The 17,127-nt window shown below is 45.9% G+C and overlaps 1 protein-coding gene across 1 annotated transcript in view; it reads left to right on the plus strand.

Moving 5' to 3' along the window:
- Nucleotides 1-17,127, plus strand: part of ARHGEF17 (Rho guanine nucleotide exchange factor 17) — a 390,049-nt gene that overhangs the window by 290,860 nt on the left and 82,062 nt on the right. The window contains exon 8 of the mRNA XM_033949000.1: nt 11,585-11,694. Within this exon, the coding sequence (XP_033804891.1) occupies nt 11,585-11,694 (110 nt within the window). The remainder of the gene's footprint in view (nt 1-11,584; nt 11,695-17,127) is intronic.

Consider the following 17,127-nt stretch of genomic DNA (forward strand, 5'->3'; position numbering starts at 1 on the left):
CTGGGCTCGAAGAGTTCAGACATATGGGTCCCGGTCTCCCGTTCACCTTTTCTTCTTCCTCGTGCTCTACGTGGCCTGGCTGTTGGTTGGTGACTTTGTGCCTAACACAGACACCTCTGTCTGATCGCACACTGCCACCCCATGCCTTCCCCGTGATTCTATAAATAGCGTTTCTCATCGACACACAGCAGTGAGAGTTTAATGCTCAATTAATGTCTGCAGAGGACAGGATGTTAAGCAGCTGTGCAGAGGAAGCTGGCAGCGAGCGCCTGAGGCTTTTGCCGTTTGCCTGTCAGCCTTCATTCTCTTATATTTACCAGATATTTCCGGCTCTGGCGTACTCCAGACTTTTAACCAGTGCGCCAGCATTTCACTTAAGAGTAAACTCAATATAGTGTATTATATGGAACACATCCTCTCTAGCAGGTCTTCTCTGTAAGTTACACAACATAAGAACATAAGAGTTGCCATGCTGGGGCAGGTCGAAGGTCCATCAAGCCCAGAATCCTGTTTCCAACAGTGGTCATCCCAGGTACCAAATACCTGGCAGAAACCCAAAGAGTAGCAACACTCCAGAGCTGAGATTGTGATGTCATCATGCCTCATTCCACCAATGCCTAAGAGCCAACCTCAGCAGTGATGTCACAATGGCAGAAACATTCCAGAGCTGAGATTGTGATGTCATCATGCCTCATTCCACCAATGCCTAAGAGCCAACCTCAGCAGTGATGTCACAATGGCAGAAACATTCCAGAGCTGAGATTGTGATGTCATCATGCCTCATTCCACCAATGCCTAAGAGCCAACCTCAGCAGTGATGTCACAATGGCAGAAACATTCCAGAGCTGAGATTGTGATGTCATCATGCCTCATTCCACCAATGCCTAAGAGCCAACCTTAGAAGTGATGTCACAATGGCTTGATTGTCCTATACTCAGCTCACATAAGAACATAAGAGTTGCCACACTGGAACAGACTGAAGGTCCATCAAGCTCAGTATCCTGTATTCCAACAGTGGCCAACCCACGTCCCAAGTACCAGCCAGAAACCCAAAGAGTAGCAACATTCAGAGCTGAGATTTTGATGTCATAATGCCTCATTCCACCGATGCCTAAGACACGGGGAACAAAGGTTTCCCCGTCCCCTCAAGAACTCAATTTCCCCATCCCGTCCTCGCAAGTGTTGTCGCTCTCGCTGTCTCTTTCCCATTCCTGTAAGCTCTGCCTTAAGCGCACAAGCCTCAAACACTTATGATTTTAAAGTGTTTGAGGCTTGTGCAGATGAGGATGGAGCTTAGGCATTGGTGGAATGAGGCATTATGACATCACAATCAGAGCTCTGGAATGTTGCTACTTAAGATGTTAAAGCGTTTGAGGCTTGTGCAGATGAGGGCGGAGCTTAGGCATTGGTGGAATGAGGCATTATGACATCACAATCAGAGCTCTGGAATGTTGCTACTTAAGATGCTAAAGCGTTTGAGGCTTGTGCAGATGAGGACGGAGCTTGCAGGAATGGGGCAGGGACAGGAAAAGAACTCACAGGGACGGGAAAATGAGTTCTTTGCAGGGACGGGGAAAAATTTGTCCCCGTGTCATTCTCTACAATTAAAGCAGGACCACAGGTACATGGAAACCAGGGCTGCAACCGGAGCCATTCGAATAAGCATCTGAAACCATTAGAGTGTCCCAGTTTTCTTGGAGTCCCTAAGGGTTCCTCTTCTGTAGGCAGATAATGATGGGGCTGATTCAGTGGTTCTAACTGTGGACTGCAATGAATGAGTCCTGGGTTTGATAACCTGGCAGGCTTTGTCTCCTCAGGCTGGCCATAATGTGACAGGGGACGGTCTAGATCAGGGGGAGGTAATTCCGGTCCTAGAGAAAGAGAGAGAGAGAGAGAAAGACAAAGAGAGAGAAAGAAAGACAGAGAGAGAAAGACAAAGAAAGAGAGAGAGAAAGACAAAGAGAAAAAGACAGAGAAAGAGAGAGAGAGAGAAAGACAAATAGAGAGAGAAAGAAAGACAGAGAGAGAAAGACAAAGAAAGAGAAAGAGAGAGAGAAAGACAAAGAGAAAAAGACAGAGAAAGAGAGAGAGAGAGAAAGACAAATAGAGAGAGAAAGAAAGACAGAGAGAGAAAGACAAAGAAAGAGAAAGAGAGAAAAAGACAGAGAGAGAGAGAGAGAGAAAGACAAAGAGAAAAAGACAGAGAAAGAGAGAGAGAGAGAAAGACAAATAGAGAGAGAAAGAAAGACAGAGAGAGAAAGACAAAGAAAGAGAAAGAGAGAGAGAAAGAGAAAAAGATAGAGAAAGAGAGAGAGAGAGAAAGACAAATAGAGAGAGAAAGAAAGACAGAGAGAGAAAGACAAAGAGAGAGAAAGAAAGACAGAGAGAGAAAGAGAAAGACAAAGAGAAAAAGACAGAGAAAGAGAGAGAGAGAGAAAGACAAATAGAGAGAGAAAGAAAGACAGAGAGAGAAAGACAAAGAAAGAGAAAGAGAGAGAGAAAGACAAAGAGAAAAAGACAGAGAAAGAGAGAGAGAGAGAAAGACAAATAGAGAGAGAAAGAAAGACAGAGAGAGAAAGACAAAGAAAGAGAAAGAGAGAGAGAAAGACAAAGAGAGAAAGACAGAGAAAGAGAGAGAGAGAGAGAAAGACAAATAGAGAGAGAAAGACAAAGAAAGAGAAAGAGAGAGAGAAAGACAAAGAGAGAAAGACAGAGAAAGAGAGAGAGAGAAAGACAAAGAAAGACAAATAGAGAGAGAAAGACAAAGAAAGAGAAAGAGAGAAAAAGAGAGAGAGAGAGAAAGACAAAGAAAGAGAGAGAGAGAGAGAGAGGTGGTGGAGAGGAAAACGGTGACAGAGTTCAAAGAAGCGTGGGATGAACACAGAGGATCTAGAATCAGAAAATAATAGTAAATATTGAACTAAGGCCAGTACTGGGAAGACTTGCACTGTCTGTATATGGCAGTTTGGGGGAGGATGGGCTGGGGAGGGCTTCAATGGCTGGGAGGGTGTAGATGGGCTGGAGTAAGTCTTAACAGAGATTTCGGCAGTTGGAACCCAAGCACAGTACCGGCTAAAGCTTTGGATTCTTGCCCAGAAATAGCTAAGAAGAAAAAATTTAAATTGAATCAGGTTGGGCAGACTGGATGGACCATTCGGGTCTTTATCTGCCGTCATCTACCATGTTACTATGTTAATATTTCGAGAGCCACAGGCAGGTCAGGTTTTCAGGATCTCCACAATGAATATGCATGAGATAGATTTGCATCCCAAGGAGACAGTGCATGCAAATCCATCTCATACATATTCATTGTGGAGATCCTGAAAACCTGACCTGCCTGCGGCTCTCGCGGACCAGAATTGCCTTCCCCGGTCTAGAGCATGCATGCACAAGTCCTGGGGCAGGGAAAGAAATTCCCATTCAGCCATTGTTCAGCCTTGGCACTTTAAGGACAGATTCTGGTGGAACCCGAGATCTGTAGCCCCCCTGGTCAAGAGCCATCCATGCAATGGTGACACCCAGTTAGTACTTAGCTTTCGGGTGATGTTTTGGGAAACCTGTACTGTCTTCTCTCTCTCTCTCTCTCTCTTTTTTTAACTTTACTTTTCCATCCCCTCTGATTATACTTTATTTCCTCCTTAATTCTCTCCCATCCATATCCTATTCTGTAGCACTTAAATTTAATTATAAGCCGTTATGCCGTGCCACGGTGTGAAGGGCAGTGATGAATAAAGTGAACAAGTGTATGCAGCTGCCAGAGAGGGCTCTTGGCTTCACAACCCAATACGAGCTGCTGATTGAGCTGGCAAGCTGGCAGCCCAAAGGAAATTGCTGGATGCAAAAAAGTAGCAATTAAAAAAATCTGAGGGGTGATAATTAAAAGAATATTATTTGTGCCGTCGGGAGGCAGCAGCTGTTTGCGCTTGAATTATTGCATGGTATAGAAACGAAGCATCCCCCGCAGGCGCACTGACCAGAGGCCCCTGCTGCGTTTCATCACTTGAAAAAAAAAAGTGCAATTATTTTCCGCATTTCCAGAATCCATTCCCTAATAGAGACAGAGCTTTTGCCCAGCCTGTGTTAAGTAATTGCCACTGCCGGGAACTTGCATGATGTCATCGGCATCAGACGCCGAACATGACCTGCTCTCTAACGGTAGACGGATTCGAGCTGGAAAAAGCAGTGGAATATTACAGTATTTATTTGGGGTAATTCTATAAGTGGGATGCCTTCGTGGAGGCTTCCTGAGGCTGTGTGGTGAGAGTCTGTTCTGTACTAGCATCCGGGTACCCAGATTCCTTTTTTAAAATGCTAATACAAAAGGCACCTTAGAGAGGAGAGCGTGGCGCAGTGGTTAAAGCCACAGTCTCAGCACCCTGCGGTTGTGGGTTCAAACCGCACGCTGTTCGCCTGTGACCCTGGGCAAGTCACTTAATCCTCCTCAGCCGCAGGTACTGGTCACCGCCATTGTGTTCCCAGTCGTGACATGGGCGCTCACGAAAGCAGATAGAAGGAAAAATCGACGCCTTCGAACTTTGGTGCTGGAGAAGACTTGTACGAATCCCATGGATAGCTAGGATCACCAACAAAAATGTTCTTTGATCATATAAACCCAGAGTTGTCCCTGGAAGGCAAGATTACCAGACAGAAACTGACCTAGTTTGGACATGTGATGAGGGCAGATTCACTAGAAAAGGAGGTGCTACTCGGAATGGTCAGTGGTAAAAGGAAGCAGGGGAGACCAAAGGCCCGTTGGCTGCATACATAAGAACATAAGAATTGCCGCTGCTGGGTCAGACCAGTGGTCCATCCTGCCCAGCAGTCAGGTCACGTGGCAACCGCCAGGTCAAAGACCGGTGCTCTAAATGAGTCCAGCCTCAACCACGTACATTCCAGTTTAGCAGGAACTTGTCCAGCTTAGTCTTGAAACCCTGGAGGGTGTTTTCCACCACTCTCTGGGTGAAGAAGAACTTCCTTATGTTCGTACGGAATCTATCCCCTTTCAACTTTAGAGAGTGCCCTCTCGTTCTCTCTACCTTGGAGAGGGTGAACAACCTGTCTTTATCTACTTTGTCTTGAATCCCTGGAGGGTGTTTTCCCCTATGACAGACTCCGGAAGAGCGTTCCAGGTGTCTACCACTCTCTGGGTGAAGAAGAACTTCCTTATGTTCGTACAGAATCTATCTCCTTTCAACTTTAGAGAGTGCCCTCTCGTTCTCTCTACCTTGGAGAGGGTGAACAACCTGTCTTTATCTACTTTGTCTTGAATCCCTGGAGGGTGTTTTCCCCTATGACAGACTCCGGAAGAGCGTTCCAGGTGTCTACCACTCTCTGGGTGAAGAAGAACTTCCTTACGTTTGTACAGAATCGATCCCCTTTCAACTTTAGAGAGTGCCCTCTCGTTCTCTCTACCTTGGAGAGGGTGAACAACCTGCCTTTATCTACTAAGTCTATTCCCTTCAGTATCAGATGGAATTTTTCCTGGATTTATTTAGGTCGATTTAACTGAGACTAGCCTTACCTGTGTACATTCTGGCTCAGCAGGAACTTGTCTAACTTTGCCTTGAATCCCTAGAGGGTGTTTTCCCCTATAACAGCCTCCGGAAGAGCGTTCCAGTTTTCTACCACTCTCTGGGTGAAGAAGAACTTCCTTACGTTTGTACGGAATCTATCCTCTTTCAACTTTAGAGAGTGCCCTCTCGTTCGCCCTACGTTGGAGAGGGTGAACAACCTGTCTTTATATACTAAGTCTATTCCCTTCATTATTTTGGGAACGTTTCGAACATGAAGCAATTGAAAGAAGCCGCGGAAAACAGGGAAGCATGGCGAGGACTGGCCTACAGACTATCAGAGGCCCCAGGTACATTAGATAGATTGTAAGCCCATTGGTCATAGATAGGGAAAATGCTTGAAGTACCTGTATGTAAACCTCTTTGAGTGTGATTATATAATTACATAAAAAAGGTGGTTCCTTTATTTATATGGATTTATTAACCACCTTTATGAGGGGATGTACAGCAAGTAGAATTCAACAGGAAACTTACAATTTTGTTAACAGCATAACAGTATTAAAATGACCAAGAATAAACATAAATTCAATGAATACTACTATTAATTATTTCTATGGCGCTACCAGACGCACGCATTACTGCACAGAGTCACAAAGAAGAATAAAACAGTCCCTGCTCCAAAGAGCTTACAATCTATTCTAAACAGCCAAGACAGATAAACAGGATGTCATGGATAAAGTTAAGGGAAGGGTTAATCTGCTGGCTGGTTTGGAGGGCAGAGGGGAGTCCACGACAATCAAGCCATTGTGACATCACTGATGAGGTTGGCTCTTATTGGTGGAATGAGGCATTATGACATCACAATCTCAGCTCTGCTTCCCAAAGACTGAAACTTTTCACATTATTTCTATAGCGCTACCAGACGCACACAGCGCTGTACAGAGTAATTTCTGAACCATGACAATATAAGAAGCCCATCCAAGATCTGCCTCCATAAAGGAGATTTGTATACCTCTGATGTGGAATTTGGTCCTCGTGTCTGCTTCCCATTAATGTTCAGGCACTTTTTAAGACAGAAATTAAGGCTTAGTTATTTAGGTAGGCATTTTCAGGCTGGATCGGGTGACATTCAACTATGCTACTCACACACCCTTTCTCTGCTTTTCTGTCTGCTTTGTGATTATGAATGATGCCTTTCCTATCGACCATTGTATTTTATTTCCTTATCATAAGAAAATTAGATTGGGCAGCGCCTTCTCCTGCCAATTAAAAGCAGTATAGTAAATCAGAAATAAATAAAACACACATTGAAACATTGGCACAAGTTGGTAAATGAGGTTCTTGGATTGTAAGCCTTTCAAGGATAAGGTATTACATATTGTACTTGAATGTAATTCACTCAATGAAATGTGTGAGCTAGCTCCAGACAACAGTTGTCCTGCTATGCTTGGAGAACACAAGGGGTTGGAGGAGCTGCCGTACAGTGAAAGACTAGAGAAACTGGGCCTCTTCTCCCTTGAACAGAGGAGACTGAGAGGGGACATGATCGAAACGTTCAAGATAAAGAAGGGAATAGACAGGTTGTTCACCCTCTCCAAGGCAGAGAGAACGAGAGGGCACTCTCTAAAGTTGAAAGGGGATAGATTCCGTACAAACATAAGGAAGTTCTTCTTCACCCAGAGAGTGGTGGAAAACTGGAACGCTCTTCTGGAGGCTGTTATAGGGGAAAACACCCTCCAGGGATTCAAGACAAGTTCCTGCTGAACCGGAACGTACGCAGGTAGGACTGGTCTCAGTTAGGGCACTGGTCTTTGACCAGAGGGTCGCTGCATGAGCAGACTGCTAGGCATGATGGACCGCCGGTCTGACCCAGCAGCGACGATTCTTATGTTCTTATGTAAGCTATATTGTTTTATTCTGCTATGCACAAATAGTTCTACATAAATAATGGATTAGATTTAGATTAGATTTATTTTTCTGATTACATTACATTACAGATTTCTATTCCGCCATTACCTTTCGGTTCAAAGCGGATTACAAAAAGAGTTATGGAAGAAGGGTTACAACGTTAGATCAGAGAAGGTTTCCAAGAGAGGGAAAAGTAGGATCTGGGGTTAGGGAGGGGATGGTAAGAGGGGGGTTAAGCTTTATTAAGGGATTTCTTGAAGAGTATAGTTTTTATTTCCTTTCTGAACATCTTGTAGTTGGGGTTGTTGTCAATAGGTTGGAGACTTGGTTGTCTATCTTCGCTGCCTGAGTGGCCAGTAGTCCGTTGTATAGTTTTTTTCCGTTTTACTTCTTTGATTGGGGGGTAAGTGATTGAACTTATATCACTCCATCTTCTCGGTCAACACCTTCCTAGTGCAGAGTGCTTTCAACCTGTAGATTAAAGTAAAGAGCCAAATAATCTGAACTGGAATGGCTCCATCATGACCTTCTAGGATAAGGAGACAGTTGTAGATCTAATCTAATCTAATCTTCTATTTCTGCATCGCTCATACCTAGGTAGACTCAAGGCGACTTAAAGAGGGGGTGAGGCAGGAGGAGGGGGTGGGAGAAGAAAGAGGAGGGTAGGAGGGGGTAGGGAGAGGGGTGGAGGGGGAGGAGAGGATACAGGTGATTAAGTGTCGAGAGTTTTCAGTTTCTTCCGGAATATGGTGTAGTTAGGTTCGTTCCAGCCTTGTCATTTCAGTAAGGTCATTCCAAGTTTTTACGCCTAGAAAGGTGAGCACGGAGTGGAAAACACATCTGTATTGCAGATTTTTTGTGGAAGGGAGATTTAGAAGTATTCTGTTGAGGGTTCTGCAGGAAGTAGACCATGCCTTGGAGAAGAATTGGACGAGAGGAGCCGCGGAGTTTCCGTAAAGTATACGGTGAACGATGCATGCAGGTTTGAAGTTTATTCATGATGGGATAGGTAGCCAGTGCAGTTGCCTGATGAAGTCTGTAATCGTGTCATATTTTCTCAGGTTGAAGATTAGTCTGACAGCGGTGTTTTGGATGAGTTGCATTTTGTGAATCAGAGTGTTGATTCCCATGTAGATGGAGTCGCAGTAGTCCAGTTGTGGTAGTATCATCAGTTATATGAGGATGAAAAGGCTCAGTGGTAATGTTTAGAGATCATACCTTCACAGAAAGTGTGCTCTGCTGTATACATAAGCAGCTTCCCGCTGGAGGTAACTGACACAGAACCGGTGCTGGAATTGAAAGCATAGGACAAGCGCAGAAGATTAATAGCGGTGGAGAATGCGGGTACTTTCAGGTGCATCATTATATCTCCGGCCTAGACACATTGGGGGTGACAGCTCACAGTGCTGATCGCTTGGGTCGGTGTCTGGCTTTATGGGAACCGGTGGCCCCTAAGCTGAGCTATTATATCTCGACCTTACTGACCTTGGGTCCTGATACTCAGACTGGTCACTTGGCACGCGCCTGGAGCCAGGACTTGCAGAGTGACATCTCGCCGGATGTGCTTTCCCATGGTTTTGGCAGCATTGCGGCTGTTTCTTGGAGTATGATTCATCGGGATCAAGAATATAAGTTGTTGCATAGAGCTTTCATTTCACCAGTCCGAGCCTTTTGAGCGGGTTTCGCTGACAGGGATACTTGCCCTAAGTGTGCCTTTCCTGGAGCCACGTTGGGGCATATGTTTTGGACCTGCTCCTGTATACAGCGGTTTTGGTCTCGGGTTTGGTCTTATCTTCGTTCGTTCCTGCCGAATTTGCCAGCTTGTTCTCCTTTGATTGCTCTTTTTTATGTACTGGATGAGATGGGATCTCTGCCCGGAGGGCACCGTTTGTTTGTCCAGAAAGCTTTCTTACTGGCCAAACGGGCGATTTTAGTGTGCTGGCGGGAGCAGGCTATCCCAACGGTGGTACAATGGCAACGTTCACTCTTTGAATTGGCCTTGCTGGAGCGCCGGGCTGTGTCCGGTAGGGTTCCCCGTAGTTGGGATCGTTTTCAGGAGATTTGGGAGGCTTATTGGACGGCTTTGCCGCACCGTTCTAGGAGTTTACTGCTTAACTCATAGGATATTAAACTAGCCTTCCCCTCTCCACGCGGCATCCACTATTCAGGCAAACTGGGAAAATCTCTTCTCTTCAAAATCACAGGTCTTTGGAACGACCTCGCCACCCCGCTGCGGAACCTGAGCACCCTTCAGTTATTCCGCAAACCACTGAAAACCTGGCTTTTCAGCAAATTGTAGCTCTATCCTTCCCCCCTTTCTCTCCCCCCTTCTACACATAAGTTCATGTAATCCTTTTTCTTCTTCTCTACCCACTATTTTAAGTTCTTGTAAACCGTGTCGAGCTCCATTCTCATGGAGATGATGCGGTATATAAACTTAAGGTTTAGATTAGATTAGATTAGATATGGGGGACTGCACCTCTTTCTTTCTCTTCTATTCTGCTCTCTGGCGCTTGTTGCTTGTTTCCTCACTCACTCATACATACCTGTGTTTTTTCTGACATCTTTCTTCTTGTTGTGCCATCCACATGGGAGGGGGGGGGCTGGGTGGGTAGGTTGGGTATCTTTGGGGTGATATTTGTAAAATCTTTTCTGAGCACTTGATTCTTTATGGCACTGTGTGACTGTTGTATTCTTAGTTGATGCCTTGTACTTAGGGTTTGCCGTGGTGTATTATTGCTCTTTTGGCATGGCTGCCTTTTGTTGTGTTCTGTGTTTTTTCTTGATTTGCTCAATAAAATATATTTCAAAAAAAAAAAAAAAAAGTTGGTGTTTGGAGAAGTCAAAGTTCAAATCTCGCTTCTCCCACTGACATCGTTTGCAATTTTGGCCAAGTCACCTCACCCTCCATTGCATCAAATACAACTTAGGCTTTGAACCTACTTAGGAAAATAACTCATAGACATGAATGTAACACAACTTGAGTATCAATTTGTAAAAAGAAAAGTCATTCAATTTAAATGCCGTGCCTCCCCCATATGCCCCATGACAGCCAATAAGAAAAGTGCTCTTAGCAGGGAAACCTGGGGTGGGGAGCAATGGAAGGGAAGGGGCAGTTCCTTATTCTTCTTGGCTATGATTTGGAGATTGAAGCATTCAGGAAGAAGAAGAGGGACAGTAATCAATTCTGTAGAGCTTTGTGGCTTGGAGGAGGGTGCAAGGCTCGGATTCATCCCCGTTGCACACATTCTGACCTCCTGGATGGGCATGTTATCTAGGTTAGAGAATGACATGGTGACAAAATTCATCACCGTTCCCGTCCCCACGGATAACTGCGGCAAACCATCTTCATGTCATTCTTTAAGGAGAGAGGGAAGAATCAGAGTATGAATGGCCACAACCACTGACCCGCAAGCTTTGCTTTGAAGACTGCTGGTGTAGAAGGACTGAGGTTGAAACAGACACTACAGAATGACAGTCTCTGGTATCCAGAGCAGATATTGTGATGTCATAATGCCTCATTCCACCAGTGCCTAAGAGCCAATCACATCAGTGATGTCACAATGGCTTCATTATCCTTGGCTCACATAAGAATCAGAGTATGAATGTCCACAACCACTGACCCGCAAGCTTTGCTTTGAAGAAGGACTGAGGTTGAAATACACACTAGAAAATGACATGGGATTATTTCCCACGGTTATCTGCGGGGACGGGAACGATGATGAATTTTGTCACCGTGTCATTCTCTAATCTAGGTAGACTTACCAGACGTCCGGATTTCCACGGAGATGTCCTCCTTTTGAGGATATGTCCAGGCGGCTTTTCAGAACCCGGCATTTTGTCCAGGTTTTGAAAAAAGCCTCTCAATCGCGTCGGGCAGGAGGCAATCTGTGCATGCATGGATGCCACGGGATGCCATCACGCGCGATATCCACGCATGAGTGGATTGCCTCCTGCCCGCCCAAAGCAGGCAGCGGGGGGGGGGGGGGGAGCTAGTGTCCAGATTTTACAATCATAAAATCTGGCAAGCCTATATCTAGGGTACCATTTTTCTTGTTTCAGTTCCACGTTACCCTCAATTGTGGTTCGACATTGATGAGGTTCTGATATTCTCCTTCTCTTTTTCTCACCTCCCCTCTCTTCCTCCCCCCACCATTATGATACAGAAGGCAGTCGGAGGCAAGAAGGAGCGTTCCCTCTTCCTGTTTACAGACTTGTTGGTTTGCACTACCATAAAGCGCAAGTCGGGGTCCCTCCGCCGCAGCTCCATGAGCCTGTAAGTAACTGTGGCCCCCTGTGGGGGGGGGGGAGGAGGCAGAAGGGGAATTGGGGTTGATAACTTCATTTTCCATTGAGAATCTTAGCCATAATGGCTCTGGCCTTGGAAGATGCTTCCTGTCAGCTAACAAAGGGAACTGAATCATTCTGGGAATTATTAGTTATTTTTTAAAATTTATTTATATATCTTTATTAATTTTTCAGTCTAAAAACAGTGCATAAAGGAATACATATAAGTACAGTGGTACCTCGGTTTACGAGTGCACCGGTTTGCGAGTGTTTTGCAAGACGAGCAAAACATTTGCAAAATCGGTGCCTCGGAAACCGAGCATGGCTCGATTTACGAGCACCCCCCCCTGCGATCCGGCACCCCCCCCTGCCTCGAACCGGCACCCCCCGCCACGATCCGACCCCCCCAACACGATTGGGCACCCGCCACCATGATCTGACCCCCCCCGACACAATTGGGCACCCCCCCCCCCGCTGCTTCTTACCCTCATCTGGGCACTCTTGAAAATCGGCCTTCTCCTCTGCTGGGCCTTGAGCATCTGAGCATGCTCAAGGCCTGCGAGTTCACAACTCGCGGGCCTTGAGCATGCTCAGATGCTCAAGGCCCAGCAGAGGAGGAAGCCGATTTTCAAGAGTGCCCAGATGAGGGTAAGAAGCGGCGGGGGGGTGCCCAATTGTGTCGGGGGGATGTCGGATCGTGTCAGGGGGGGTGCCCAATCGTGTCGGAGGGGTCGGATCGTGGCGGGGGGGGGGGGGGCCGGTTCGAGGCAGGGGGGTGCCGGATCGCAGTGGAGGGTGCCTTTGAGGGGAGCAATGCCGGTTCTCGGGGGGGGGGGAAACGCATCAAAGCGAGTTTCCATTATTTCCTATGGGGAAACTCGCTTTGATAAACGAGCATTTTGGATTACGAGCATGCTCTTGGAACGGATTATGCTCGTAATCCAAGGTACCACTTGGTACCAATTTGAAAAAACACACTTACGTCCATCAATAAATATATGAGAAACCGTTTTCACCCCCCTCCCACCTACCCTAATTCATTAAAACCATGCAAAAGTACATACATGTAATTAATAAACAAATCCTAATGTAATAGCCCTCTCCCACCCATCCACCCCCCTTCCCTGGATGTGCAAATCAAACCGGAAATAAGTTAGTTATTTTTTTATATACTGCCTTATCAATGGAAGCTGAATTAAGTGGTTCACATTCAGGTACTCTCTATCTGTGCCAGTGGGCTTACATTCTATCGAATGTACCTGGGGCAACGGGAGGATTAAGTGACTTGCCCAGGGTCACAAGGAATAGCACGGGGCTCGAACCCGCGTGCTGAAGGTGTAGCTCTTAACTGCCAAGCCACTCCTCGTGCTGTGCGGGAGAGAATGAGGCTAAAATTCAAAGCGGAACGAAAGCGAATAGCAACAGAGATTCTGTTTATCCATGTGGAGTGTAATTTGATAAAGGGGAGCCTGCATTTACTCACCCACGATGGGATGAATTCTGAAAAACGTCGCCGGAAGTTAAGATTGCATCTACTGGCACCTAACAAGCGTTTTAAGTGGTTGTAAATGGCGCGAGAATTGGTCGTGCTATTAAAAAAAAAACTATTAAAATGTATTTTAATAAAAATTAGGCACCGCTGGGCTGCCTCCTGGACCGGCACCTGGGTTCATGACGCCAAAGCCCAGAAGTGAGCATGCCTAGGGGCGTCGCCAGACGTCGCCGTCACTAGGCGCCGCTGGCCACGCTTCTGTAAGGACCCTAGGCGCCGGAAATGTAGGCCCCGTAAAACGTGCATAACCGTGCGCTCTGCCCATCTGAGTGCCCGCTTGCAAGCTACTTGCCCCCACATTAAGGCACCAGAAGCCGACAGCCAGAAGACTGACATTTAGGGTCCCGCTTTGTAGACTTAAGGCTTTTCGTGCATCTGTGCCAGTAAGAGCGTGCAAAATATTTCCGTAAAAATTATCCCATGAGCACAATCGTTATTTGCACATCTAATATAATAAAACGCTAGGCCGCGCATGCGCACTCCCATCGCGTGCGTCCGTTTTCTGTGAGCTGTAGGGCACTGCAGATAGGAGTGCGCATGCGTGCGAAGCTCTCTCTCTCCCTCCCCCCGAGGTGGATGTCGGCCGCGGCGGCTGTCGGCGGCCCGAGGCAGATGTCGGCCGCGGCGGCTGCTGGCCGCCCGAAGCTCGCTCTCTCTCTTCCTCCCCCCCCCCCGAGGCGGATGTCGACCACGGAGGCCCGAGTCAGATGTCGGCCGCCGCGGCTGTCAGCGGCTGCAGGCCGTGGCAGCCAAACCCGGAAAGCATTTCAACATAAGTAGGGCATGCAGTTCAGGAGGAAGGTATGGGGGGGAGGAAAATACTGCACAGGGAAGTGGGGTGGGAGGGAAATGGAGGGGCAGAAAAGAGGTTGATGGACAGGGGAAGAGGTGCTGATGAACAGGGAGGGGGGCAGAAAAATGAAGACAGGCCTACTGCTGGACAGGGGGAGCAGGAAGGAGGTGATGATGGACAGGGGGAGGTAAAACAAAGGGAGAAGGGCTTCTGCTGGATAAGGTGAGCAGTGATGGGGTGGTGGAGGACACAGGGGAGGTAAAAGGAAGGGAGAATGGACAGGGGGAGCAGCTAAAGCGTGGTAGTGGACAGCCAAGGAAAAAAAAAAAAAAAAGACAGACAGAAATACAGAAAGCAGCTAAGGAGAGAGAAAAAAAAATAAAGACAGACACACACACACACATATATTCTAGCACCTGTTAATAACAGGGGAGGTAAAAGGAAGGGAGAATGGACAGGGGGAGCAGCCAAAGCGTGGTAGTGGACAGCCAAGGAAAAAAAAAAAAAAAAGACAGACAGAAATACAGAAAGCGGCTAAGGAGAGAGAAAAAAAAATAAAGACAGGCACACACACACACATATATTCTAGCACCCGTTAATAAGAGGGGAGGTAAAAGGAAGGGAGAATGGACAGGGGGAGCAGGCAAGGGGTGGTAGTGGACAGCCAAGGTAAAAAAAAAAAAAAAAAAGACAGACCGAAATACAGAAAGCTGCTAAGGAGAGAGAGAAAAAAAAAAAACATACACACACACACATATATTCTAGCACCCGTTAATGTAACGGGCTATAAGACTAGTGTATTTTATAAAAGCCTATCGGGATATTTGGTGCCGCTGTGGATAGTGACCAAAGCTGACCGTCCGGATAAGGCAGTGTTCAGTCTGTTAGTTGCACAGCTTAGCAATGTAGTAGCGAAAGGCAGATAAGCATCAAATCAAAATGATCCAATGACCACTCAATGGGAAAGCATGAGAATCGACTCAAAAATCTCACGAGAACCTCTAAGACAGGGCTGCCCAAGTCCGGTCCTCGAGATCTACTGGCGGGCCTGGTTTTCAGGATCTCCACAATGAACATGCATGAGAGAGATTTGCATACCGAGAAGGCAGTGCAGGCCAATCTCTCTCATGCATATTCATTGTGGAGATCCTGAAAACCAGGCCTGCCAGTAGATCTCGAGGACCGGACTTGGGCAGCCCTACTCTAAGAAATGTTGATAAAGCTCAGTAAATTCCTAAAGACTTTCAAGAAATTTCAGTACATCTCAAGAAATGTATAAAGACCTGACTAGGAACCATAAACGCTAACAAGGTGGGTATATCGGAATTACTTATGATGCTCAGATCATAGGATCTCGTAGAACTCATATGTTATTTCAGATCCCCATCCTGGGACCGTAGCTTTAATCATACTTGCACCACCCCTCCCTTCCTCAAATCACAAAACAGGAGTCAACAAGTGCCATACTAAATCCCTGTTACTTCTATTGATCATAACATCAGCAATAAATCCAATATTGGCAACACTTATCTTTGATCCACTAGCCTTTTGACCAGGGGTAGGGAACTCTGGTCCTCGAGAGCCATATTCCAGTCGGGGTTTTCAGGATTTCCCCAATGAATCTGCATGAGATCTAGTTGCATGCACTGCTTTCAATGCATTATGCATTGAAAGCAGTGCATGCAACTAGATCTCATGCAGATTCATTGGGGAAATCCTGAAAACCCCGACTGGAATACGGCTGAGGACCGGAGTTCCCTACCCCTGCGTTAGACTATTGGTACAGGCATTGGTCTTGTCTATACTGTAATATTGTTTATTTGGGGGCACCAAAGAAAACCGTGAGGATAGTAGAGAACACAGCTGTCCGATTGATATTTGGATTGAGGAAAAAAAGATCATGTCAGTCCCTTCTATCGTCTGTTACATTGGCTCCCGATAGAGGCGCGAGTACTATTCAAATGGTCTTGTATCTGTTTTAAGCTGATTTGGGGAATTGCCCCAACTTTTAATCCATTTTCCGTTATATAGCTCAATGAGGACAACTAGGAGTTCTAATGTACCCCAAAATTACTGGCTGCAGATACAAGACTTTTGGGGATAGGACCCTTGCATTCCAGGCAAGTAAGCAGCCGTCCTGGTGGGGTAATTGCGTCGGTGGAGTCTTGAAGTCTTATGGTGCATTTCGAAAAGTAATTAAGTCAGCGTTGTTTGACAAATTCATTTCCTAAAAGTGGATATCAGGGTTAACCAAAAATTGCCTTATTTGACAGATATATCACCTAAACAGAATCTTCTCGTTCCAAATATGCCCCCTCTAAATCCTGATCAAATCGTATTTTGTAATTCGGGACGTCTTCTAATATGTCCCCACAGAAAATCCTTAATGAACTGTATACTGTAATTTTCGCTGTATATTGTAATTTCGCTGTATTTTTTTGTAATTCGCGATCTTTTCCTAATAGGTCCTCTCGGAAATTTCTTAGCAAACTGTACAGTTTACATTTCCGCTTTCTTAAAGTTTCTGTACTCTATTTTCCTCTGACTATCTGCATATTGTAACTCGCTAAATGTCCAGCTCTCTTAAATGTAAACCGCCTAGAAGTCGCAAGATTGTGGCGGTATAGAAGAATAAAGTTATTATTATTATTAAGTAACGTGTTGTATTTGTAATTATCTGTATTTCGCTGATTGTCCAGCCTTCTTCTGTGTAAACCGCCTAGCAATTGTTTGTTTATGGCGGTATAGAAGAATAAAGTTATGTTATAGTTATGTTATGATGGTTACAACCAATTCTAGCGCTGGCACAACTCAAGACAGCTTAGAACAGTCTTCTGGTCTAAGTTATCCGGATAGCAGAAATAAAACTGCCATTAAAATCCTGCTTGTGAAGCATTTCTCCCTGCTTCTCCCCTCCCCCAACTTATGGCTCAGTCCAGGTATGTGGAAAAGTCACATTGCCAAGTCTTCAATCAGATAGTGAGATTGGCACCTACTGCGCCTCTCATCCTTTGCCAAGTAAGCCAGTGTGACTCGTGGCTCCGCCTAGTGGTGGAGTAAGAAACTGCAGCTGAGGA

This window comes from Geotrypetes seraphini, chromosome 6, assembly GCF_902459505.1.
Source record: "Geotrypetes seraphini chromosome 6, aGeoSer1.1, whole genome shotgun sequence".
In the NCBI taxonomy this organism is placed as follows: Eukaryota; Metazoa; Chordata; class Amphibia; order Gymnophiona; family Dermophiidae; genus Geotrypetes; species Geotrypetes seraphini.